Raw genomic sequence first — 25,168 nt, 5'->3', positions numbered from 1 at the left:
AGGCCCACAAACACACACAGACACATAGAAAACAGAAATTAATAATGACATTATAATAAACTCATTTTGATCAGAGCCCGATGAAGATGGATGGAAAAGAAAGATTAAAAAAAAACAAAACAAACGGAGCAGGCGGTCAGGTGACTCAGATGGTCAGGTGATCTGCGAATGCAGGTGCACTGAGGACACCTGGTGGACAGATGAAGAACTGCAGAGGTGATCTGCTCAAACCTTTAGTCCAGGAGGAGTCGGGGTTCCTCCTGTGAAGGGTGGAGCAGCCGTGATGGCCTCATCCTTCTGCTGTGAGCTTAGATGGACCATAATCAGTCTCTGAGAGGCTGAATCATCTCCAGCCCTGCTCTGTCTCTAAACTACAATCTACTGAACCCTGAGATAACTTTAAAAATCACAGAGACTTTTGGGAAAAGCTGAAATTGAATTCATGTTGATTTTTCATCCAAATCTTCATTAAGGTTCAAGACTGAAATCTAAGTGTTAAATAAATGTTAAATCAATGTTAAAATACTGATGAAGCCTGACAGTTGTTCTCTAATAACTGATGACCTGTTTATGGCACGCGTATTTATTTATTTTTGGCCACGTTTAAATTGCGTAGTTCATAATATAAATGTATGATGCAATATTATTTTGGTGATTTTATACACAATTATGTTCAATATATATGTAATAACATTATGGTTACTTGCCTCACTTTGTAATTTTATGTCCAACATTTAAATTATTTTTACAGTAACCTTGTTTGCTGTTTACAGAGAGAGTGTTTATGGTATGGTGGTCCTTGTGCATTGAGGAGTCAAAGTAAAAGTTGATTGCACACTGTCCTGTTGGTATTTATTATGGAAAAGCATGTTTGAGATCAACTGTAGATTGAAGTACAGCCACAGCCCAAAGAGATACACAACAAAAAGCAGAAACCAGAAGGTTGCATACTTACAGTTGACCAGGTGACATCAGAGATGTTGAAAAGTCATGGATTTATGAAATTAAACCTATTATCAGTTGGACTGTTTTATATCACCCATCTGAAAGTGGTACATCCCATGAGAAAAAGTCTTTGGCTTATGGCAGGCTGCCAAACTGCAACTAATAGTCACAATCCTCGAGTTCTGTTTAAAATCTTTAACTCAGTTTTTAATCCTTGCTCTGATGTTTCGAGGGAGGCCTCCCCAGCTCTATGCGAAAAATTTCTAAATCATTTTATAGATAAAATCTCAGTGTTAAGAGCCCCACATTCTGCAGCAGTAAATCAAGCCCCATTTTCCGAATAATCAATGGTTTTTTCAACCTTTTGAACCTGTGTCATTCTCGACTTTAAAGGAAATAATTAATAACCTGCGAAGCTCAAATTCTTTACATGACATTAAGGATGCATTGAATACAATCGGGTACTGTATTTTATTTTCAGCGAACTCATCACTGTTATCTGGCTGTGTTAGAATAGAATAGAATAATCCTTTAATTGTCCCACAAGGGGAAATTAGGGTTTAACAGCAGCCAGAAAGACACATATACAAACAAACAGGACACAGGACAGAAACATACACAATTTTTCTTACATATTTACATTAAGGACAATGGTTACTATATACAGAGTACTGTACAGTTATTAAATTAAATAAAAATAACTACAGATAAGAGGCAGAGCAGGTTGTAGTGTGAATCGGTTAATTAACTTATTGCAGTTACAGTGCAGATGTAAACATCTGTGTTTGTTGGGAGCAGTTCTGGTTGTACAGTCTGACAGCTGCAGGAAGGAAGGACCTGCAGAAACGCTCCTTCATGCATCGAGGATGCAGCAGTCTGTCACTGCAGCAGCTCTGCAGCAACATCTACATGCATGGGGTGGGAGACTCTGTCCATCAGAGATGTTATTTTGGCCAGAGTCCTTCTGTCTCCCACCACCTGCACTGGGTCCAGGGTGCATCCCAGAACAGAGCTGGCCTTCCTAATGAGTTTATCCAACCTCTTCCTCTCAGCTGCTGATAAACTGCTGCTCCAACATACAACACTGTAAAAAATGACAGATGCCACCACAGAGTCATAGAAGGTCTTTAAAAGCGCTCCCTGGACTCCAAATGACCTCAGCCGCCTCAGCAGGTAGCGTCTGCTCTGACCCTTCCTGTGTTGTGGCTCCAGTCCAGTTTATTATTCAGGTGAACACCCAGGTACCTATAAGAGTCCACTATCTCAATGTCCACTCCCTGGATGTTCACCGGTGTCAGTGTGGTGGGTCTGCGTCTCCGGAAGTCCACCACCAACTCCTTGGTTTTCCCGGCTTGGTTAGCAGGTGGTTCTGCTGACACGAGTCCACAAAGTCCAGAGTCCACTGTCTGTACTCTGAGTCGTCCTCACCTGTGATGAGGCGACTATGGCAGAGTCGTCAGAGAACTTCTGTAGGTGGCAGCGTGGGGAGTTGATGGAGAAGTCTGCAGTGTAGAGGGTGCCAGCACAGTGTGGGGCCCCCGTACTGCAGACCAGCGTGTCAGAGACAGCCCTGTGTCCTCACATACTGGGGGCGTCCTGTGAGGTAGTCCAGCATCCACTGGGACATGTGGTGGTCCACTCCCGATATCTCCAGCTTGTCTCTCAGAAGTCGTGGCTGGATGGTTTTGAAAGCACTGGAGAAATCAAAGAACATGATCCTCACAGTGCTTCCAGGCTTCTCCAGGTGAGTCAGAGCTCGGTGCAGGAGATAGATGATGGCGTCCTCCACCCCGATGCCAGGCTGGTAAGCAAACTGCAGCGGATCCAATGAAGACCTCACCAGGGGGCGCAGATGGTTTAGAACCAACCTCTCGAGGGTCTTCATCAGATGCGATGTCAGGGCTACCGGCCTGTAGCTGCTGAGGTCCTTGGGATGGGAGGTCTTTGGTACCGGTACCACACAGGAGGTCTTCCACAGCTGTGGTACTTTCCCCAGTGACAGTCTCAGGTTGAACAGATAACCTAGGATGCCACACAGTTCATCTCTGCAGCACCTCAGGAGCCTGGAGCTGATGTCATCTGGACCTGCAGCCTTCTGCACCTTGATCTTGCGAAGCTCGTTCCTCACTTGAAGTGCTGAGATAGAAAGAGTGGATTTCGGGGGAGGGGTGTGTATGTTGGAATCCACAGAAGCCGGGGGTGGGTGTGATGACTGGGAGCTGTGAACCTGAGAGGTGTGAAGTCCTGAGATGAAGGACAGGCAGGCCCTGAAGATGAAGGAGATTGCAGCAGGGGGGACGATGCTGTGGGAGGGGTGGGTGGTTGATCAAACCTATTAAAATATTTATTTAGGTCATTCACCCACCCCAAGTCTCCTGCAGCCTGGGGGGTTGGTTTTTGTCCTGAGATTGTCTTCAGGCTGTTCCAAACCCCTCTGATGTTGTCCTGTTGCAGCTGCTCTTCCATCTTCCTCCTGTAGTTTTCCTTTCCTTGCCTCATCTTCCATTTCAGCTTCTTCTGAACAACTCTCAGCTCCTGTTTGTCTCCAGATCTAAAGACTGTTCTTCTCCTTGAGGAGAGCCTTTATTTCAGGATTTATTTATGGATTGTTGTTAGAAAAACACCGTACCTTTTTGATGGGTACGGTGTTGTCCACACAGAAGTTCATGTAATCCGTAATGCAGTCTGTGATACTGTTGAGGTCATCCTCCAGGGGGCTGCAGAGGTTTCCCACACAGTAGAATGGAAACAGTCCCTCAGGGCCTCTTCAGTCTCTGCCGACCATTTCCTTACTGTGCGTTTCACAACTGGTTCTCTGTGTACTAGAGGTTTATACACAGGCTGGAGATGAACCAGATTGTGATCTGAGCCCCCCAGTGGAGGGAGAGGTGATGAGCTGTATGCCTCCTTGGTGTTGGCATACAATAAGTCCAATGTTTTATTGTCTCTGGTGTGGCAGGTAACATGGGTGAAGGTGGGGAGAGTGGAGGACAGGGAGATGTGATTAAAGTCCCCAGAGATCAGGAAAAGGGCCTGAGGGTGCTGTGTTTGGAGTCTGCTGGTTACAGTGTGCAGGACCTCACAGGCTGCTGCAGCGCTAGCAGAGGGCGGGACATACACAGCTATCATGATCACGTGTGTAAACTCTCGCGGTAGATAGTACGGTCTCATGCTAACTGCTAGCAGCTCAATGTCCTTACAGCATAGCGTCTCTTTGATAGATAAATGACCAGAGTTACACCATCTATCGTTCACAAACACAGCCAGACCCCCTCCTCTCTTCTGACCACTCTCCGCTGTTCTGTCGGCCTGGATCAGATGAAAATCCTCCATGTTTACGTGTGAGTCCGGAGTTAGCGCAGTTAGCCACGACTCTGTGAAGCACATCAGGCTGCACTCCCTGTAGCTCCTCTGATGTTGGGTAAGAGCCGCCAGTTCGTCTACTTTACTGGGGAGAGATCTCACATTCCCCATAATAATAGATGGAATCGCTGGCCGGTACCTCCTAACTTTACTGCAAAGTCCGGTCCCGGCCCGAGTACCGCGTCTCTTCCTCCTCACCTCGCGGGGGATGTTAGCTTGCTCGGCGGTAGGCAGGGCAGCGGAGGCTCTGAGGGCTAACAGCTGATCCCTGCTGTAAACAATGGGAGGTCGGACCTCCACGAGCTCTCCGGACACAGATGCCGTAAAAAATGTAATAAAGAACACGATTGTCCATAGAATTCTGAGCTCCATTGTGGGGACAGCAGTCCACAATAGAAAAATAAAAACGATAAACACAAAACAACAGAGAAAAATATATTAAAGAGAAAAAAGGACTCGGTCAGATTGGAGCGGCGCCGGAAGTATAATAAACTGGATTTAACAATCTCTTTGAGATTTTGAATAATAACCAATAAAGTGGGATTCAAAGAATAAAAGTAGTTCTGTGCTACTAACATGTGGTACTAACAAACCCAGAAGGACATATAATCAATCTTCCATTATGTCCCTAGACCTGAAAGAAGCAGTCCTTTAAAAAGATTTCCCTGCCTAATTCTTCCTTTTTCAGTGAATTAACAAAAGGACATGCTGACAATATCTACTGTCCCTTTCTAAGTGTGGGATAAATGTTCAAAAAGGTTCGACTATGTGTCTTAGTGTATAGGGCACAAATATGTTTGAGAGGCTTTAGATGCCAAAGCTTTCAAGCATTAGAGTCTCTACTTTTAGATTGTTGAATGTTCTTGGTTTCAGTCTTCTGCTCATTCATTCAGTTATTAAGGTAATAAAGTATCAACAGTAGACATATTATCTTATCTAAACTTGGGTTCTATTATAACTGTAACACTACAAACTGAGTCAGACGAACCACATAAAATTCATTCAAATTCATTGTAACTAAAACCAAATATAGGCATATTAAAATGTTTCTTTAATACCAGGGCTCGCAAAATCGCTAGCCCGACGTCCTGGGGCTAGCGATTTTTCCAGTCGGGCTACCAAAATCTATCTCTTCCCTGCCCGTCGGGCTATTGTAGGAAGGAAAAATATATGTCAATGCTTTTGCATTCTTTCAGAAATGTAGCTGGGTAATTATGTCATTGGCATCGGTGAGCCACTGTCAATATGTGACATATTGAAGTCGCGTTTGAATTTGCGCTTGTTTTTTGCTTTCACTTTGCAATCGCTCAGACAGCACTGATCTGTGAGTGATGATAATTTGTGCACCAATTCCTCTGACATCGTCTTATTAATCGTTAGCTTACTATGTAAACATGACAAGTGAAATCTCCCGCAGCTTAAACATGTGAGAGGTTGATCGCGCAGAGAATCGCTGAGCTTATGTGAGTGCCTGTGTAAAAGCAGCAGGATATATATTTGACTACGATGACCTGGATGACTGAGAACCTTCACAGACCGATATATATTTTAGTTCTGCTGAGCCAAATAAGACAGGTCAGGGTGAAGAAGTGACAGCCAAAGAAAAGCTTACCACAAAAACGGAGAAGTTATGACAAATCAGACTATAAGGCAAAAAGAAAGTGCAGCTTCATGGTTTCATGGACAAAAGAATTTCTGTGGCTGCAATATGACGAGCTAAATAACCAGGGCTGCACATAAGTGGTCCGCAGGTGCGCATTCGCTGTCAAAAAAAAAAAAAAAAAAAAACGCGCACAAGATATGAAGTTGCAACGCGTGTTTGCGTACATAGGATTTTCAGGAGGAGGACAGACATTTGTTTAGAACTCTTAAAGATGTCGAAGAAGCTCCTTTAAGCAATTACTGTGATGTTCCTCCACCTCCAAAGAAATGTCAGAAGGAGTCCGAACTACAAAAGAAGCGCGTATTCTCGGAAAAGTGGTTGCAGGAGGTGAGCTGGCTTCAAACAAATGATGAACGCACAGATGTGGTGCAGAATGTGCCGTGAAAATCCCACTCTAGCGGACAAAAACAGTGCTTTTTATATGGACGCAAACGCGCGCTGCAACTTCTTATCTGGTGCGCGTCTTTTATTTTGACAGCGAATGCGCACATGCGGACCACTTATGTGCACCCGTGTAAATAACAATGTTCTGCCGGGTGTGTTGTTGGTTTTCTCTCGATTTCTGAGTCGACAAGCGCCTTTGTTACTGGGACCAGTCATTTTAAGAAAGGCCCCCATTAGAACCCATGAGAAATGCAAGAAATGCATTATTGCTCATTCTGCAATATCTTTCCCAGAACAAACACCAATTGCAAATAACATACTAAAAATAAAAATGAAAAATCTGTTTAGAACAGCTACTATGTTGCAAAGAGTGAACTACCACTGGTGCAATTTAGCAGTCTTTGCAAACTTCAAAAAGCAAATGGCCTCGATCTTGGTTCCACTTGTCTCTTACCCGTGACTTCAGTGGAAATTTCAAATTCAGGATCTGACACAGACTGATTCATGTCCTACACAGTTCTTACAAGTTCATAGAAATTTCTGTTCAATTAGAACCAAGTATTTGAGTTGATGATTGTAATTTTTATACAATGTTGTAATTTGTTTTTCAACAATTTTTTGATTAATGTTTTGTTTCCTTTACAATATTATACATTAATGTATAATATTGTAAAGGAAACAAAACATCAATCAAAAAATTGCTCTCTTTTTTATTCTGGCTACTTAAATTTATTTTGGGCTACCAAAACCTGAAGAGTCCCTGCCCGAAGGGCTACCAGGGATTTTGAAATTTTGAGAGCCCTGAATACTCTTACTGTATTTATCCTAATCTATTCTAAACCGTTTAGAAAGTTGGTCCAACGGTATGTGAGGAATAACAAGAATTTTTTTTTTTTATGACGTTCCCACTGAATCCAGGCAACATTCGAGCAAACAAAATGCAAGAGCACAACCTACCGAGCAAATGATGAAATGCACTCTTGATATTTTGCTCTATATCAGGGGGCGTGTGTGTGTGTGTGGGGGGGGTCAGAGTATGACCCCATAAAGACTTCCCTAAACCTGCTGGTCTGGAAGTCCAACAGTTCATCTAAACCAGGGGTCAGCAACCTTTCTGATGGCGAGTACCATTTAAAATTTCCTCAGAAGTGAGTGTGCCATATGATTGCATTAGCAATAAATTTAATAACGCTCTATATGAACAGTTACACATTATATAGAACAACTTTATAGAATTACATTTGTTTGCAGATGTTGGCAGCTATCAGTGAACAGTTATCAGCTATTTTGAAACAAAAAAAAGACTTTTTATCCATAACAAGAACTCCATAACTGTACAACAGAAAATACAAATGCTTTTTATGGTCTCCTCACAACAATGATAACAAAAATAAACTAAGCCAATATGGCATGTTTGTTAATACAGAGACACACATGTTAATGTGATCTCTGGTCTCCCACTCAGAGACACAGGTCTCCCAGTGTCCAGCATTCAGAGGCTACCTGAGGACTCATGTGAGAGAAAACCTGTTCACACAGACATGTAGAGCCAAATACTGTCAATAAGGCCTCTGCAATGTTCTGAAGACAGTTAAACCTGTCAGGTAGTGATGTCCAGCAGGTGAACATGCAGCTCCATGAACACACACAGCTGTGGATTCCAGCTGCTTCGATGTTGCATTAACTGGCATTAACTCAGCCAGTTAATGCGAGACAAATCCAGCTGCTCATTAAAGCTTTCTGCTTTGATAAGAAAATAAAACATTGGTCCAAACACCTGAAAGTCTCTATTTGCGATGTGCACCGCTGGCCCAGCCATTTATTTTTTGATGCACCTTCTCAGATTAATTCACTGCGTGTCGTGCCCAGGGCTGGACTGGGACAAAAAATGGGCCCAGACATTTTGACTAGAGACCGGCCCACCAGGTATAGGAAAAGCCATAAAGCCTTTGAATGAAAACAAATGCTGTTGTGACAGTGATGTACGCTGTCTTGTTGGTAATAACAGGTAATAATCTGTTGGTCATTCTCCCATTTCAAACAGAGTTCACCCCAGGAACTCTACAGTACATGTCAATCTAAGAAGTGACTTTATGTTTAAACAAATAAAATTAAATGCCTCATTCTCCCTCTGACTGACCCACTCGTGCTGCCCTCCTGTGGTCATGGCTGCAGACATGCTACAGTCTTCAGTCTTTCGCCCTGAAGCCCACCTCTCATAGCACACTAGCTCGTCACCGACCCCACAAATCCAGAAAGCAGGAGTACTGCAGTCCCAGCCACACGAAAGGAGTCGAGGCGTTTTTGGCTCTTTCCTGGACCCATCGCTGCTCCTCAGGGTTGCTGATTGAAACCAGGCCATGATGTGTCTGTCTGCAGTAAGTCAAGGCTTCCTCCCAGGTTTTGTTTTCCCTGATCAGAATCAGTTTATCTGCCATAAAAATCAAGGAAACCATTAAAAACATTTCAGTGATTCTTCAGATGAATCAGTCGCTCTACAGAGAAATCTCTGTTCCAACCATCAGCTAAACATCTTCACCTCTGACAGAAGTTCAACATACATGCAGAAATAAGTGGCTGAAGAAACACACTGACCTAAATCCTCTCAGTGACTCCAGCAGTTCATCTGTTGGACAAACAGCTGAGATAAATCTGTGTAAACTCACCATCATAGCAGAAGAAAGGCTTTCTTTGGTCACATCCAGCAGAGCTCCATCTTCCTGATCTCTCTAACAGAGTCGTTGCACATTTCCTGTTGTTTAGTCCATCATTAAATGAGTCCATGTCCCAGTATCTGAAAGAGAAGTTACTCCCATCTGACCACCTCCAGCTGTCTCTGAACAGGCTGATACATGAGGCTGTAGAGTTCTGCAACTTCTTAAACTCTTCACTGTATATCTGATCGAGTCCACTGGCCAGGTCGGTGTGATGCTGTCTGCAGTAGTTCTGAGCCTGAGTCCAGGTCACAGACGTCTCAATCAAATGAAATGTTTTGTTGTTTTTCATTGTTTCTGTCGAGTCAGAAACACAAAAATATCTTTAACTAATTTGTCTCATTCTTCAAACTGTTTCTTTCAGGAACACACGATGTAAAACAGAATATAAATTAGATTATAACATTATTAAATATTGTTTCATCATATTGCTGCCCACATATTCTCACCGTCATAGCAGATGAACTGATGAGTGTTAGTCCATGGAACATCTACCCACTTGTCTACTGTCCTCACCAGGGTTTCAATAGTTTTGCAATTTTCATTAGTTTTTATTTTTATTTAGTTTTGACTTCAGATTTTCAATTTTATATCAGTTTTAATTAGTTTTTACCAGTTGTTTGCTAGTTTAGTTTAGTTTTTATTTTTTTTTAAATCCTTAGTTTCAGTTTAGTTGTGATTAGTTTCAGTTATAGTTTTAGTTGTGTTCGCAATAATTAAGTGTAACAAAATCCCAGTTTCATCATATCAGTCATTCTCTTCTGCTTATCCTTTGGTATGTTGCTATTCCAGCTACCATACCCTGCACCCTGGACAGGTCACCTGTCTGTCGCAGGGCTAACACGCAGAGACAGACAACTCACCTATGGGTTCTTTAAATAAATAAATAAATTAGGGCAGATGAACAACCATTGATACCAGGCAACTATAAAATGTATATCTTGGCCCCAATGAGACTATTAACTCTTGCAGCACCGGGTGTTCGTAATTTTGGTTCAAGTGAATTGATAAACTCTTTGAAGGCAATTGACTCACACAGTTATTTAGATATCCCCGTCCTGTTGTCTCGGGATGCATCACGCTGCCTTGCCTGGGGTTAGCTTCTGTTTCTGGGGATGAGGGTTGAGTGTGCTCCCTTACCTTCTCAAGGTAAGCTAGGTTAGCCTTCTTGTGTGAGCTTTTCAAGTGCACTTTAAGGTTTGTGGGATTTTTTCCCTTTAGAAATGTCCCTCATAATTTGTCTCTTTCCACTACAAGACACTTGCTTTATCCAAAACACAGTCATATTCAAAGTAATCCCAAATTGGACTCTGGCGCTTTCTCCCGACTTTTCCTGACAGGATTCTGCGCGTGGACGGAGCAGCGACACAGACGACTCGACTAACGTGCTGCCACCTGCTGGCATAATGAGACACAGCAAGAAAAAACCTGGAAACTAAACTTCATTTTCACCCTCGTCTATTGTATGACACGTACACATCAATGAAAACTAAACACATTTTTGCTATAAATTCAGTTAATTTTAGTTAGTTTTTTTTTTAGTTCATTTTTTTTATACAAAGCATAAAAACTTATTTTATGCTTTGTATGTTGTTCAGTATATTTCTATGCAAAACAAGAGGGATTTCAGTACACAGCAGGATATTCACATTTGTAACCAGATATTTACATACACTTTAGGCAAGGCAAGGCAAGTTTATTTGTATAGCACAATTCAACAACAAGGTGATTCAAAGTGCTTTACAGAGACATTAGAAACAAAAACAAATAAAAAGCATGATTTAAAATTGATTAAAACAAGCAAACAAACAAACTAACTAATTAACAAACAAACAAACAAAACAGTATATAAAATCAAAACAGATAAAATCAGAACAGTAGATAAAATCAGTAGTTAAATGTAAGTTTTGAAATTTAAGCTTAAAGTGTGGATTTGGTGCTTTATTCAAATGCAGCTGAGAACAGGTGAGTCTTCAACCTGGATTTAAATAAACTGAGTGTTTCAGCTGATCTGAGGCTTTCTGGGAGTTTGTTCCAGATATAAGGAGCATAAAAGCTGAATGCAGCTTCTCCGTGTCTGGTTCTGACTCTGGGAACTGATAAAAGACCGGATCCAGATGACCTGAGGGATCTGGAAGGTTCATACTGGGTCAGGAGGTCATTGATGTATTTTGGTCCTAAACCATTCAGAGCTTTATAGGCCAGCATCAGAACTTTAAAGTCTATCCTCTGACGGACAGGCAGCCAGTGTAAAGACCTCAGAGCTGGACTGATGTGGTCCACTTTTTTGGTCTTAGTGAGGACTCGAGCAACACAGTTCTGAATGAGCTGTAGTTGTCTGACTGATTTTTTAGGTAGACCTATAAAGATGCTGTTACAGTAATCAAGCCTACTAAAGATGAATGCATGGATTAGTTTTTCCAGGTCCTGTTGAGACATCAGATCTTTTATCCTTGAAATATTCTTGAGGTGATAGTAAGCTGACTTTGTTATTGTCTTAATGTGTTTTTCTAAGTTTAGGTCTGCATCCATCACTACACCCAAATTTCTCGCCTGGTTTGTGGTTTTTAGGTGTATAGATTGAAGTTCTCTGGTGACCTGTAATCGTTTTTCTTTGGCGCCAAAGACTATTACTTCAGTTTTGTTTTTGTTTAGCTGGAGAAAATTGTGGCACAACCAGTCATTGATTTCCTCAATGCATTTACCAAGAGCCTGTACAGGGCCTTGGTCTCCTGGTGACATTGTGATATATATTTGTGTGTCATCTGCATAGCTGTGATAGTTTATTTTGTTGTTGTTTATAATCTGTGCCAGTGGGAGCATGTAGATGTTAAACAGAAGGGGTCCCAAGATGGAACCTTGGGGAACTCCACATGTGATACTTGTCTGCTCAGATGTGAAGTTACCTATTGATACAAAGTATTTCCTGTTTTCTAAGTATGTCTTGAACCAGTTTAGTACAGTTCCTGAAAGACCTGTCCAGTTCTCCAGTCGTTTGAGTAATATGTTGTGGTCAACTGTATCAAATGCTGCACTGACATCCAGTAAAACTAGGACTGACATTTTTCCACTGTCTGTATTCAGACATATGTCATTAAACACTTTGGTCAGAGCGGTTTCAATGCTGTGGTTCTGTCTAAAACCTGACTGGAAGGCATCGTAGCAGTTATTCTGTTTTAAGAAGTAACTGAGCTGTTGAGAAACTGCTTTTTCAATGATCTTACTTAAAAATGGGAGATTTGAGATCGGCCTGTAGTTGTTCATTTGTGTCTTGTCAAGATTGTCCTTTTTCAGTATAGGTTTGATTACAGCAGTTTTTAGTGATTCTGGAAACACACCTGATAATAAAGAAAAGTTGACGATCTGTAACAGGTCTGACTCTAAAGTCTTTGAGACCTTTTTGAAAAAACTTGTTGGCAGGACATCTAAACAGCAGGAGGAGGAGTTCAGCTGACCTAAGATGTCCTCCAGGTCTTTGCTGTTAATAGGTTGAAACTGTTTCATGGTGTTTAAACAGTTTTTTGGTGGACACAGTACATATCCTGGATCTGCTGTTGATGTACCAACTGCTTGTCTAATCTTTTGGATTTTGTCTGTGAAGAATTTGGCAAAGTCATTGCAGGCCATGGTCGAATGAAGTTCAGCTGCCACTGACACAGGAGGGTTTGTTAGCCTGTCAACTGTAGAAAATAAGACCCGAGCATTATGGCTGTTTTTAGTGATGATGTCAGAGAAGTAGGACCTCCTTGCACTCCTCAGTTGTAAATTAGAATTGTGAAGTTTCTCTTTATAGATGTCATAATGAACCTGGAGGTTTGTTTTTCTCCATCTGCGCTCAGCTTTCCTACACTCTTTTTTCATTTTTCACCAGTGTGGAGTTTCTCCATGGAGACTTTTTCCTTCCAGAGATAACCTTCACCTTAATGGGAGCAATAGTGTCCATTACATTTAACATGTTAGCATTGAAGCTATTGACGAGCTCATTGACTCACCCTCTGGACAGGTCAGGTGTTAATGGGAAGACCTGGTTAAAAATTGCACTACTGTCTTCAGTTATACACCGTTTTGTGATCACTGCTGTTGATATATTTGTGTGGGCTGAGATTTTACTTTCAAAGAAAACACAGTAATGATCAGACAGGCCCACATCAGACACAGTAACCTTTGAAATGCTCAGGCCTTTGGAGATCAGTAGGTCAAGAGTGTGTCCTCTATTATGTGTGGCCTCTGTTACATGCTGAGTCAGCCCAAAGTTGCCCAGAGTGTTACTCAGGTCTTTAGTCCCTTTGTCCTGAGGGTTGTCCACATGGATGTTAAAATCCCCAGCAATAATTACACAGTCAAAATCAACACAGATCACAGACAGCAGTTCACTGAGGTCATTAAAAAAGTCTGTGCAGTATTTGGGAGGCCTGTAAACATTAAGAAACACAACTTTGGATGGGGCCTTCAGCTGTAAAGCCACATATTCAAAAGACTGACAACTTCCAGGAGATGCTGCTTACATTGAAATGATTCATTAAATAAGACAGCAACCCCTCCTCCTCTCCTGCTCGCCCTGACCTCACTGATAAAACTGTAGTTAGGAGGGGTCGTCTCGATGAGAACAGCTCCACTGTTACTTTGGTCCAACCAAGTTTCAGTTAAAAACATAAAATCAAGGCTGTGCTCAGTGATTAAATCATTAATTAAAAATGTTTTCCCAGCTAGAGATCTAATGTTTAATAAAGCCAACTTAAGTGTTTTAGAGGCATTACTTGGGAGAAAACATAAAACATTTTTACTGTACAACATCAATCTAGAGTAAACTTTTGTTTTAGATAAATATTGAAATATCTTTTGAATTAGTTAAATGTCAGAATAAAGAGAGACAGAGCTTCTATTTTTTTATCACTTTCATCAAATGTAGGAGCACATATACACTAAGTTTATTGTTAATTAATAAGAAACTCCAGACGATTCCATTCTGAGCTGAAGAAGCTTCTGATAGGTTAGTAGAGTCCATGTGAGTAAACTGGTGGCACAGCTGTGGATGCATATAAGGCAAAACACAGAGCCTGTTTCTGTGACATGGGAACATCAAGAGATGTCAACCAAAACACCAGGAACAGAACTGTGGAGCTCCATAAGTGTGGCTCAGTTTGAATACAATTTGGTGCCATTTGCAATTAAGAAATACAGATAGTTTCTCTCTTTACTCTTAAAGTTAACAAATATGTTATTGATAAATAATATATTTATCAATCCAAAAAAAAATATTTAGTCTGATTTGATGTTACAATTAAAAAAGTGTTTGTGTTTTGATCTGAAGAGTACATAAATATGTGGTTTCAACTGTATATTTGATGATTGTCAGCACAAAGAGGGAGAGAGAGGAGCAGAGAGGGAGAGAGAGGGAGATGGAGAATGAGGACAGAACAGAGATGAACAAGAGCAGGTGAGACTCACATGTTAGTCAAATGGTTGCTTACTAAAAGTATCACCGTATCATAGGTCCTCATGTATCTCGTACCTAGTGTTTCTTTTTAGGTTTGTTATTTTTCAAATTCTATATTTATTAAGTTATGCAGCTTGTTTGCACAACAAGGATAAATAATTATATAAACTTTTCTCAATCTAAATATTGGACTTTGGTAGAATTAAAAAATAAGTGTTGTGCAGGTCTATGATGACTTTTAGTGCTACTATCATCTAGTTCTGATTCTGGTTCTGTTTTGGTTAAGTCCTCAGTAGTCCTGATTTTGAACTCTTGTAGTCCTGTTTTAATTCTGGATCAGTTCTGGGTCTGGTTGAATTGGGGTTTAGTCCTCGTGTCTTGATGCAGCCCCGACTTTGTTCTGCCTTGCTGCTTAATTAAAAAACTAGTTTAAGGTGTCCTGCACATGTGATATATATTTTTCCCTATATGAAGTCATTCTTTTTTGAACAAAACTCAAAACAGAGCCAATTAATCTTTCAGTCATTTCTACCCCCCCCCCCCCCCAAAAAAAAAGAAAAAAAAATCCCACATGCATACTACCCTTTAGGGCTAAGCCCCGGGTGTTTCAAATGTCTGGCTCCACCTCTGGTGGGAACATTTCCTGATTCAACTTTTCTTCTGTTCAAATCAAACTCCATGAGAATCAAAGTGTGAATCAGAGTCCTGATGATCAGATTCTATAGAAACATGGAGACTGTAGAGGATTTACACTCAATATGTTCATTTGTTCCCTTTAATCAGAATCAAAACAGAAATCAAGTGCGAATGAAATCGGGGATAGATTAATGTTATTGACAGGACAGATGATCAGAGGTGCAGAGTTTTTACCTCCATCATTGGTACAGGGACAGAAGAATGGGTGGAGTTTGTGAGTGAAGGAGCAGCCAGTAAAGGAGTAGATCAGAGCTGCAGCACCTACATCATAAAAGGAGACCAGACCCTCCTCATAATCCACAAACACCCCCACCTTCTCAGGACCAGGATGAAGACAGAGACGAACTGGAGGACCAGCATTAGCTTCGTACTCATTTCCATTTCTCAGCCACACAGTCCAGAAACCATCCTGAGGTCTCACTGTGATTTGTCCCTTCCTGTTGATCGACTCTGTGGCCACTCCTAAAATCCACTCAGTCTTTCCTTTAACCTGAACCTCAAAGTAAAATCTGCCTGAAGAGAAACTCTGCTCTCCTAAAACACAAGGACATGGAGAAAATCTCTCTGGGTTGTCTGGAAGATTCTTCCTCACATCACTATGATAAACTTGTTTTCCATCATCAGACAGGATGAGAGCAGGATGAGCTGTATCAGGATCCAGAGTCACATCCACCTCATGCTGCTGCACCCTCTGCAGCTCAGCCTCTAACAGCTTCTTCTTCATGAGTTTCCTGATTGTCTCCTCCAGCTGAGCCACAGCTCTCCCCACAGTCCCCTCATATGATGGTGGATGAACTCTGACCTCTGTCCAGTCCTTGCTGGGTGGAGCTTTCAGGGAGGAGAAGCTTTGGAGGAGGTGGAGGTGGTCTTCAGAGCGTGAGAGCTGCTCCACCTCAGAGCTTCTCTCCATCAGCTCAGAGATTTCCTGTTCCAGATCTTTGATGAGACCTTCAGCCTGTTTCTCTGTAGCTTCCTGTTTGTCTTCGATCTCCTTCATGAGCTCCTTCAGGCGTCTCTCAACAGACTCCATAAGAGCCGTGAGGACCTGAACACCTTCTGCTTTCTGTCTGTCTGCAGCATCTTTACTCATCTTCACCGACTCTGTGATCTCCTGAATCTTCAGTCGTCTCTTCTGGATCATCTGCTGAATCTCAGCCTCTGTCTTCTCCAGCTCTGCCTTCTTTCCTTCATATTCTTCTCTCAGAGGAACAAACTCGTGGTTCTTGTGGTCTAAAACAGGGCAGAGCATGCAGACACATGTCTGGTCAGTCTTACAGAACAGCTCCAGGAGTTTATCGTGCTTCGTGCACATCCTGCCTTCCAGGTTCTCCACAGCATCAACCAGCTGATGTCTTTTCAGACGTTTCACTGTCAGATGAGGCTCCAGGTGAGTGTGACAGTAGGAGGTCTGACACACCAGGCAGGACTTCAGGGCCTTCAGTCTGGTTCCAGTGCAGAAGTCACAGGGAACTTCTCCTGGTTTGGCAGCTTGTTGCTCTGAGCTGCTGCTGCTGGCTTTCTGCTGAGCTTCACGTCTGAACTGAGCAACCATCTCAGAGATGAAGGTGTTGACCCTCAGCTGAGGTCGAGTGTAGAACGTCTCTTTACACATGGGACACTGACAGCTCTGATTCATGTCCCAGTGCTGACTGATGCAGGTTTTGCAGAAGTTGTGTCCACATGGTGTAGAGACTGGATCAGTGAACACATCCAGACAGATGGAGCACAGAAACTGATCTTCAGATCGCAGATTGCTGGCAGCAGACATGTCTGCACTCTGAGGGAGAAAGAAGAGAAACATTTGATTCAAAATTCACTTTAAATTTCATTTTACAAAGAGAGAAACAAGCGTCAGTAGTCTGAGGAGCTTGGAGAGAAAAGCGTCTGGACTTCTTTGAGTTTCTTGAAGACGTTTCATCAGAGAAGCTTCTTCAGTTCTCAGAGTAACTGGTGGAGACCCAGCAACACACTCAGACACAAACTGGTTCATCCAAACACAAACCTAACATCGTAGTGTCTGCTGTACAGTGCAGCGTCCAGATGGACAGGATCAACGTTTGGGGATGAAGATAAATACAGTCGTTACAAAGATGTGAAATTGTTTCTCTGTTTTACAGAAGGTCCAAGATTCATCCAGATCATTTGTATACTTGAATAAATCAGTTTGTTGGATATTTTCCATCAATCACTGTGAAGTAAACTTCGACCTTGTTGGTGACTGAATACTTCTTATTGTACGTCCAGATCAACGAGCCATTAATATTAAACAGTGACTGTTCCAGTAGAGCTGACAGTGAGGAGGACGATGAATCACAAACCTCAGAAATGTGTTATTAACTGTTGATCCAGTATTTTAATGGCATTGATGAGAACATGTTTATTCAGAGGTGTCTGTATATTTGGTCCATTTGTGCGTCAGTAAAAACGGTCCTGTTTTCTCTCACAGATACTGGAACATCACAGCTCCTCACAAACTCAGGATGTGGAAGAAGATGAACTTTTCCAGTCACTCGCTGGGATACATCATTCATGTTATTCTGGATCCTCAGAAAACATTGATTTATTTTTGTGTTTCACATATTTGTTTGTCCAAATCAAAGATTGATGTTAGTAGAGAAGAAGCCACCATGATAAAGCCTGTGTGAAAACGAGATCAGTGGATTTGATCAAAATCCCATTTAAGGAGGAATTCTGTCCTCCAGTTTGTTTAAATAAGCTTTGGGATTAAACAGCATCATCTATGTTTGTGTCTGATGACATGTTTGATCCAGGTCAGCTTGAATATCACAGCTGATGTGTGGAACTCTGACATGTTTAAAGCCTGATTATCAGGATGATTCAAACACATCTGTCTAAATAATGAGATTCATGTTTCCACACAAAGTTATAAAGTGCAGCATCGACTGTTTTCTGAATGATTGAGGATCATCTGTGACTCTTACAGGATACACTAAGTCAGATAATCTTTGTAAAATGTGTGAATGACTTTTTGAAGTACTGACCAAAATCTGCTGGTTTACAGTATCAAAGGCTTTATATCAATAAAGAATAAATAGGTGTTTTCACGTCTGTAATCCTTATGATCAATCAGATCCAGAATCAATCTAAGAGGAACAGGAAGTGATGAATAACCAGGAAGTGTGGAGTCAGTCTGAAGTCCAGAGCACAGCCTGAGTCCACAGTCCTGAGCAGAGCCACAGTGAGACTGAAGCAGCAGCTCGATGCTCCTACAGTGGATCTGTGGTTACATGAGCAGATTTCTATGGATCCAGTGTGACTGTGATGAGTCCTGATGAAGTGAACAGAGTGAAGATTTGTGTAGAAGCAGGAAGTGTGATCAGCTGCACTCACCACTGTTGCTGAGAGGAACCTGATGGACTCCAGTGAATCTTCTTTTAGAGACAAACAGGACTCGACTGCAGCTCTGCTGCTGCTCTCTCACACTGTCACTTCTGCAAAATGACGTTGGGCTTCTTGTTTTTCAGGTGTTGCTCCGCCTCTTCCTGCCTCTCCCTTTACAGGAATCAGCCGGTCTGTACTCAGTGACTGTGTGCAGCGGGTGGGAGGAGTGAGGAGTGGTGTGTGGGTTCACACAGTAATGACGGCCTCAGGTGATCAGGAGAAACTCACCTGGATTTCCTTTTTCGCCTCGTGCACGAGAACATCACCAAATAAACTCCAGACAGTTTTTAATATTTCACTGTTCAAGAGCAAAAAGACTGACGGACTGTGTTTAAGGCCACCTCACAAATGTCACACATGAAATATTCAGTGTTTATTTGCTGGTTTGTTGGCAGCAGCTCCTTAAAGTCTGTCACACATCTGTTTGACCGTCTCCAGTTAATCTGAGACACCAGTTAATCTGCAACAGCAGCATCAGGCGGCTCAGCTGATCTCTGGTGTGTAGCTGCTGTGCTGCGCTCCCATTCCTCAGTGAAAGCAACAGCAGAACAAAAACTCTCTCGATCCACATGTTTGAAAAGAAAGCTTTTAAACAGATGAACACACTCAGTAAAGGACAAAGAAATAAGTAAGAAAAAATTAGAGTAAAGAGTAAAAGCAGGAGCAACTGAAACAGGCTGCATGCTAGCTGACGCATGCTAGCTGACGCATGCTAGCTAACACATGAGCACTAGAACTGTTCAACTTCATTGTTATGATTTTAGCACCGAGTTACATGAAATCCTGCATCAAAAAGAACAACACAGCGATCACAGACATGTTTCTGCCAACAAACCAACATTAACCCAGAAAAGCCTCTAAAACAACCTGCTGTGGTTTGGAGTAGAGATTCCTGAATTTACCAGGTGCACCTGAAGGCAGCACAACTTAAACCGTGAATAATGATGTAGGTGCGCAAATCCTTTTCAAGCGTCACTGCGTCAAATGAGCCGGCTTACGTTTGTTGCACTTCTACACTAAGTTTTACGCTCGCGTTTCTTTGTTGCTGATTTTTGTTCCACAAACCAAAAGAAAAAAAGATTCAACCTTTAATATATTTTCATGTGTGTTTCAAGCACTGTGACATATCACACACACACATGCTGAGTGTGTCACTGATAAAGCTGTGACACAGCAGCTCACTCAGTCCAGTCCAGGTAACAGACTCACCTGTTAGCAGCACGTCTGAGAAAGCCATCCTCAAAGACCCCACATCCCCCCAACACGGCTGTTCACAGTTCTACCCTCAGCACGAAGGTTCAGAAGTTCAAAATCCAGAACATCCAGACTCAACAACTCCTTCTTCCCACTGCTATCAGACTCTTGAACAGCTGACCTGTTTTAACAGTAATGTTTGCACATCAGGTCATCTTTCATATCAAGCTCATAGCTCCTTTGCACATACATCTACCTCACACTTACATTTAGTCTCCATTCATTTATTCATAGTATTTGTATTTTATCTTGTTCTATTTGTATATATTAGCCTGCATCTGTGTGTGGACAGCAAAGAAAGAGTTTCATTGCACAGAGAAATGCTTTTCTTTGTAAATATGACAATAAACGCTTTGAAATCTTGAAATGTTGATCTGATTATTCCTGACACTGATTACATCTGAAACCAGCAACAGTCACATGTAGATCTGCTTCATCTTCAGCTCTGTGTTTCGTTTTTGTCTGATCTTCTCTGAAGCTTCCTGACAGTCAGCAGCTTTGACCTTTGACCCACATGAAGCTAACATGTGACACAGAGTCAGGACGCTCCGTGGAGATCCATCAGAACAGCTCGGGGTCATCTTTATAAACTTCCTGTGGATCCTACAGTCTAAGATCCAGAGCTGTCACTAGGATGGTTCAGTCATTTCTCATCAGCTACAATTAGAACTCAGAGCTGAGCAAATATAATCAATCACATGCTGTAGAAACATAGAAGTTTCTATCCTTCAGAAAACATCTGACAAAAAGATCTAAAACTGTGTGAAAAGCAACACTTGTTGTTCTCTAAATGTTTGGCCACAGCTGTAGAAAACACTGTGAGTGTTGGTCAGTAATTACATTTAATTTAATTCCTCTTTGTGCAGTTACAGGTGAACACTGTCCAATCTTCTATCTAAATGACTGCTTTGTCTTTAAAAAGGTGAAGAGCCTGAGGCCGGTGACCTTTCCCCGAGTACATCCTCACAGCGGCTCACAGGACCAGGCCTCACTCCTGTCCTGCCAGAGGAGAAGCTTCAGAGTGTCCGTGCAGTTCAACCACACCTGTCATATTCAGTACGGTGTTCATGCAGTTTGCTACCCAACAGTTACAGCATGTAGTAATACAGTCCCACTGCCTGTTCAGCATATGCAAACATATGAGTTCAAGCATGTGATGACAAAGGCCTCCCACTGTGGGCATTTCATCATGTTTAGGAGCCTCATCCAGCCACACATCTGATCAGTGGAGTATTAGTAACACAGAAAACTAAAGAGGACGTGTTACTTTCATCTTTATTTATTTTATACATCTGTCATTGTTAGACATGAGGTTCGCTGAAATCATTACAAACAGTTTTGTCAGATTTCTCTCCCTCTTCCATGTGACTGTGTCAGCTCGTCAGCATCTGTTTGGGACGAGAATGCAACAGGAAGTAATGAAAAGTACCATTAAAAGCAGGAGAGGTTCTTATATTACAGAAGAAGAGATTATTTAAAAAACTATCTCAGTGCCATCAATGATTTAGGAACCTGAGAGAGGACTTGGTAAAATAAGACGTTCTTATAACTTCACCCTGTGACGGGCCAAGCTGCGACTCTCAGAGATGGTGATGTAGGTACAGAGCATGTGAGAGTGCGGTCCAGGAAATGTCTCTTCCAAAACTAGATGAAGGCACAAGGGGATCAATGTCAAGGTGTAGAGATTCGACATCTTCATCCTTCAGTGGAGACTCCAAAACACCTGGGTGGGTATGATGGCTCTGAGCTCTCCCAATCAATGCTCTCAGTTTGGATTTGCTGACATCAAGAAGCATGTGTAAATGATTTTCAAATCACAGAAGAGTCAAGAAAAGAAAATCATTGCCTTATTACTAGAGATGGACTGATCCGATATTACGTATCGGTCCGACACTAACGTAAATTACTGGATCGGATATCGGAGGGAAATAAAAAATGTAATCTGATCCATTAAATATCAAAAAAGCACCTCACAAAACTTGCGACACGGCGTAACTCGGCTCATAACCGTAGCACGTGGGAGCAGTGTGGTCACGTGATAGAGCGGCTGTGTGTATTTGGAGCCTCGCTAGCAATCCGGCATTTCATCTCCAAGGAAGTGATCCCAGAGAAAAGTAAAGCAAGTGTGTAAGTTCATCTCTGAATGTTTGTAAAGCGTTCCCATGTTAAGCTTAACGACCGATATATGGAGCGACTGCCCCCTCTCTCTCTCCTGCTGCCACTTCAATCATGAAACTGATCAATGATCAGCTGATCGGCTTTTCTGTCGCGAGTCCGTCTCTTCGCACCAGAAAGAGGAAACCAGCGGCTGAACAACAGCAGCACGTTTAAGCTTGATCAGCTGTTGTTAGAATTTATTTAATATTACTTTCTACACCAGGATCTTTTTCTACAGCTGACGGCTGGTAACTGTGCAGGGGCGGATCTAGCAAAGTTTAGCCAGGGGGGGCCGATAGGGCAGGAACAGGGAAAAGGGGGCACAAAGACATACTTTTCTTTCTTATTCTCATTTAAAATGTCTAGTTTTTAATAAATAATTATCTGAATATTACACCCAAAGTTTTAATCTGATGTAAAATGTATAGAAGTCCATTACTGTATATATTAACTATTAAGTCTACACTGTAAACCCCAACAGTCTACCTGACTTATAAAGTTTGTGGCTATAACAATTGAAATTCCTCACAAAGTTGAAACAACTTAAAACTTTTCTGTTCGGTTAACGATTCAAACAGTTATAATTGTACATGGCTTAGAAGTTAAGAGTAAATACTGCTTTCTTAATTATGATTTTTGAGTAAATGTTTTTTTTCCGAGCTCCGCATGTGGACGTCATGACGTCTTCTCTCTAACCTGAACGACGTTGACAGAAGATTCTGTTCAATATGGCTGCCCTTCTCGAGCTACTGGAGAGAACATTTGGAGAAACTTGTAAGTAAAACGGAACCTTCGTTATGTTTATTTTTTCTGTAAAAAAGCAAGTATATTAGTATGTGTTAAAAAGCACAGACCCAGGTGGTGAATAGTTGTTCGCGCTCTTTTTCAAACATAGATTATGTCGTCAGTTTTAACCGATTAAAACACAGTTTTACTAAGAATCACACATAAAGAAAGGGTCTTAGTGATATTTTAACGACCCCTTGCCAACGCAAGAAAGTTGGCGTTTTTACAACAGCAGCCTCATTGTTCGGCAGGTTTTTTTTTTCTTCTCATTAGCATCATTCAAAAGTGACTTAGCTAGCAGTGGCAACTTCTATCTAAAACAATTGAAATATAGCAAGGTGTTGTATATTTAGTGCGCTGATAAGGTTTTCAATTTTATTTTTTCTTCCAAGGCTGAAGACCAAAGACAAAAAGACAGAAGAAAAAAAAAATTCAGACTGCAATTAATTTCAGGTGGAGACAGTAAACACAGGTGAGTTGAAAGAGCTATTGAAGAGACCTTTCTTCATGGCCATTAAAACATTTTTAGGTTAAAAGACCTGTGTCATGAATCGCTGTGCGGCAGACAGGAGTTGGACCCAAAATGCAGGACTCAGACTCAGGGGATGAACTCAAAATCACAGCTTTAATTGCTGCTCACAGAAAACGAGCATACAAAACTAAACTGGGAAAATATAAACTCACAGCTTGCAGAGAGGCACACGAGGAAACACACAGCTTGAGGGACGACACAGCACTGACTCAGAGAAACACAGGGTTTAAATACAATGGGAAGTAACGAGGGGAATGAGACACAGAAGGAGAGCACAGCTGGGAGAAATCAGAACTGACGAGACAAGGGAGCAAAGTAGGATACACTCACATGAGACACAGACCTTCAAAGTAAAACAGGAATTAGCACAGATGCAAACTAGACTAGGGGAGACAGAGCAACTAAGAAACACAGAGGGCAGCTACCAAATACTCAGAACTAAACAGAATACAAGAACACCAAACTAAGACACTACACTAAAGAATACGCTGGGACAACAAAGAGAACTAAGAACATAATACAAAAAACTCAGAGGCTCAAGAAACTCAAAACACTGGGTCACTGACCCAGGACCGTGACAACCTGTTTTTTTTTTTAATCATGCCCTGGCTTTGTCACACTGAATCATGTTGAAAAGATCTATTTTCATGGCTCCCCCCATTACCATTTCCTTGTACTTCTTTCTACCAGTCTATTTTATTTTGTGACATTAACATCTTAAATGTACCCCTAATTATTAATAGCTGTGTTAGTATTTATAATGCTTTTTTTTTTTATCATGTGCAGATCTACCAAGGGTCAGTGGCACAGTTCACCTTTTGTGGTAAGTTATAACACTTCATATGTGGTCACATAAGTAAGTTGTTTCATCAGTTGTTCAGTTCTTATAAAATGTTGTATAATTGTACCAAATCACTGAGGATACATCCAATGTGTGAATCACAATCAACAATTTTACTGTGATATTCGCTCGTGTTTAGAGAATCTCCATTATCTTTGTTACTGAGTTTCCATTTTTGTAGGGCCAAATTTGTATTAAAAATTAATATTTTCATATGATGTGAAATGACTCAATCATTTCTAATTTTTAGAAGAAACCATTCATTAAGTCCCTTAAGGTGAAGATTTCATATATTGATAATGATAAAATTAACACAAATTAAAAGTTTCACTGATAAACACACAATTTTTCCTTGCTTTGAACCCCATGTTCTATATAGATCACAGCTCTGATCTGGAGAACACTATTTTAAAATACTGTGTAGGGTTTTTGTCAAATGATTAAGAAACAGACTCTCTGTCACAAGAGACAGAAAGCTTGTATCTTAAAAGAAAAGTCTCCAAAATTTAGTAGAGTCTGATGTCATGCAGTTTCATAAACATGTATTCTCCACAAAGAATGACACCTGAAAACTTTGCGTTAAATGAACTTTTCTTTTCCCTTTTTAGGAGGCGCCTGATATCAACGTGAAACGCACTGCAGTACTTCGTGCCCTTCCTGTATACCTGCGGGAGGAGGACCCAGAATTCTTTTAGACATGTAATGTAAGTGTATTTTTGCATTACTTAAATTCTGCCAGTAAGATAAAATGCTATGGATTTTTTTTAAATACAATTTAATACCCTAGCAGCTACCAAATTGTACAAACAAAATACCCTCTCTGTAGAAAACCCACACACACACAGGTCAGGAGCAGGGCACAGGCGTATCACAGCACTATGGCTATGCTGCAGGTGGCCCAAAAACCAGGCTGAAGTCAAGATTTAGTTTCTTTTTGAGATAAAGTCATGAAATAAAAAATTATTTTTTAGAAAAATAACAAAAATACAAATTA

General features: G+C 41.4%; 1 protein-coding gene across 1 annotated transcript; it reads right to left on the bottom strand.

Moving 5' to 3' along the window:
- Nucleotides 1-10,744: 10,744 nt before the first annotated feature.
- On the bottom strand, nt 10,745-18,787 carry LOC113017950 (E3 ubiquitin-protein ligase TRIM21-like). Its single transcript, XM_026161038.2, has 2 exons — nt 18,554-18,787; nt 10,745-16,979 (listed from the first exon to the last, which is right to left on the bottom strand). The coding sequence occupies exon 2, from the start codon at nt 16,968-16,970 to the stop codon at nt 15,282-15,284; it is 1,689 nt and encodes a 562-aa protein (XP_026016823.2). The 5' UTR covers nt 16,971-16,979; nt 18,554-18,787; the 3' UTR covers nt 10,745-15,281.
- Between the last annotated feature and the right edge of the window lie 6,381 nt (nt 18,788-25,168).

The sequence above is a fragment of the Astatotilapia calliptera genome, chromosome 3, assembly GCF_964374335.1.
Source record: "Astatotilapia calliptera chromosome 3, fAstCal68.1, whole genome shotgun sequence".
Classification (NCBI taxonomy): domain Eukaryota; kingdom Metazoa; phylum Chordata; class Actinopteri; order Cichliformes; family Cichlidae; genus Astatotilapia; species Astatotilapia calliptera.
The sequence above is the reverse complement of the archived record's forward strand: the minus strand, read 5'-3'. Positions and strand labels throughout refer to the sequence as shown.

Excerpts from the sequence above, each read along its gene's own strand:
- LOC113017950 (XM_026161038.2), bottom strand. The coding sequence starts at position 16,970 with ATGTCTGCTGCCAGCAATCTGCGATCTGAAGATCAGTTTCTGTGCTCC.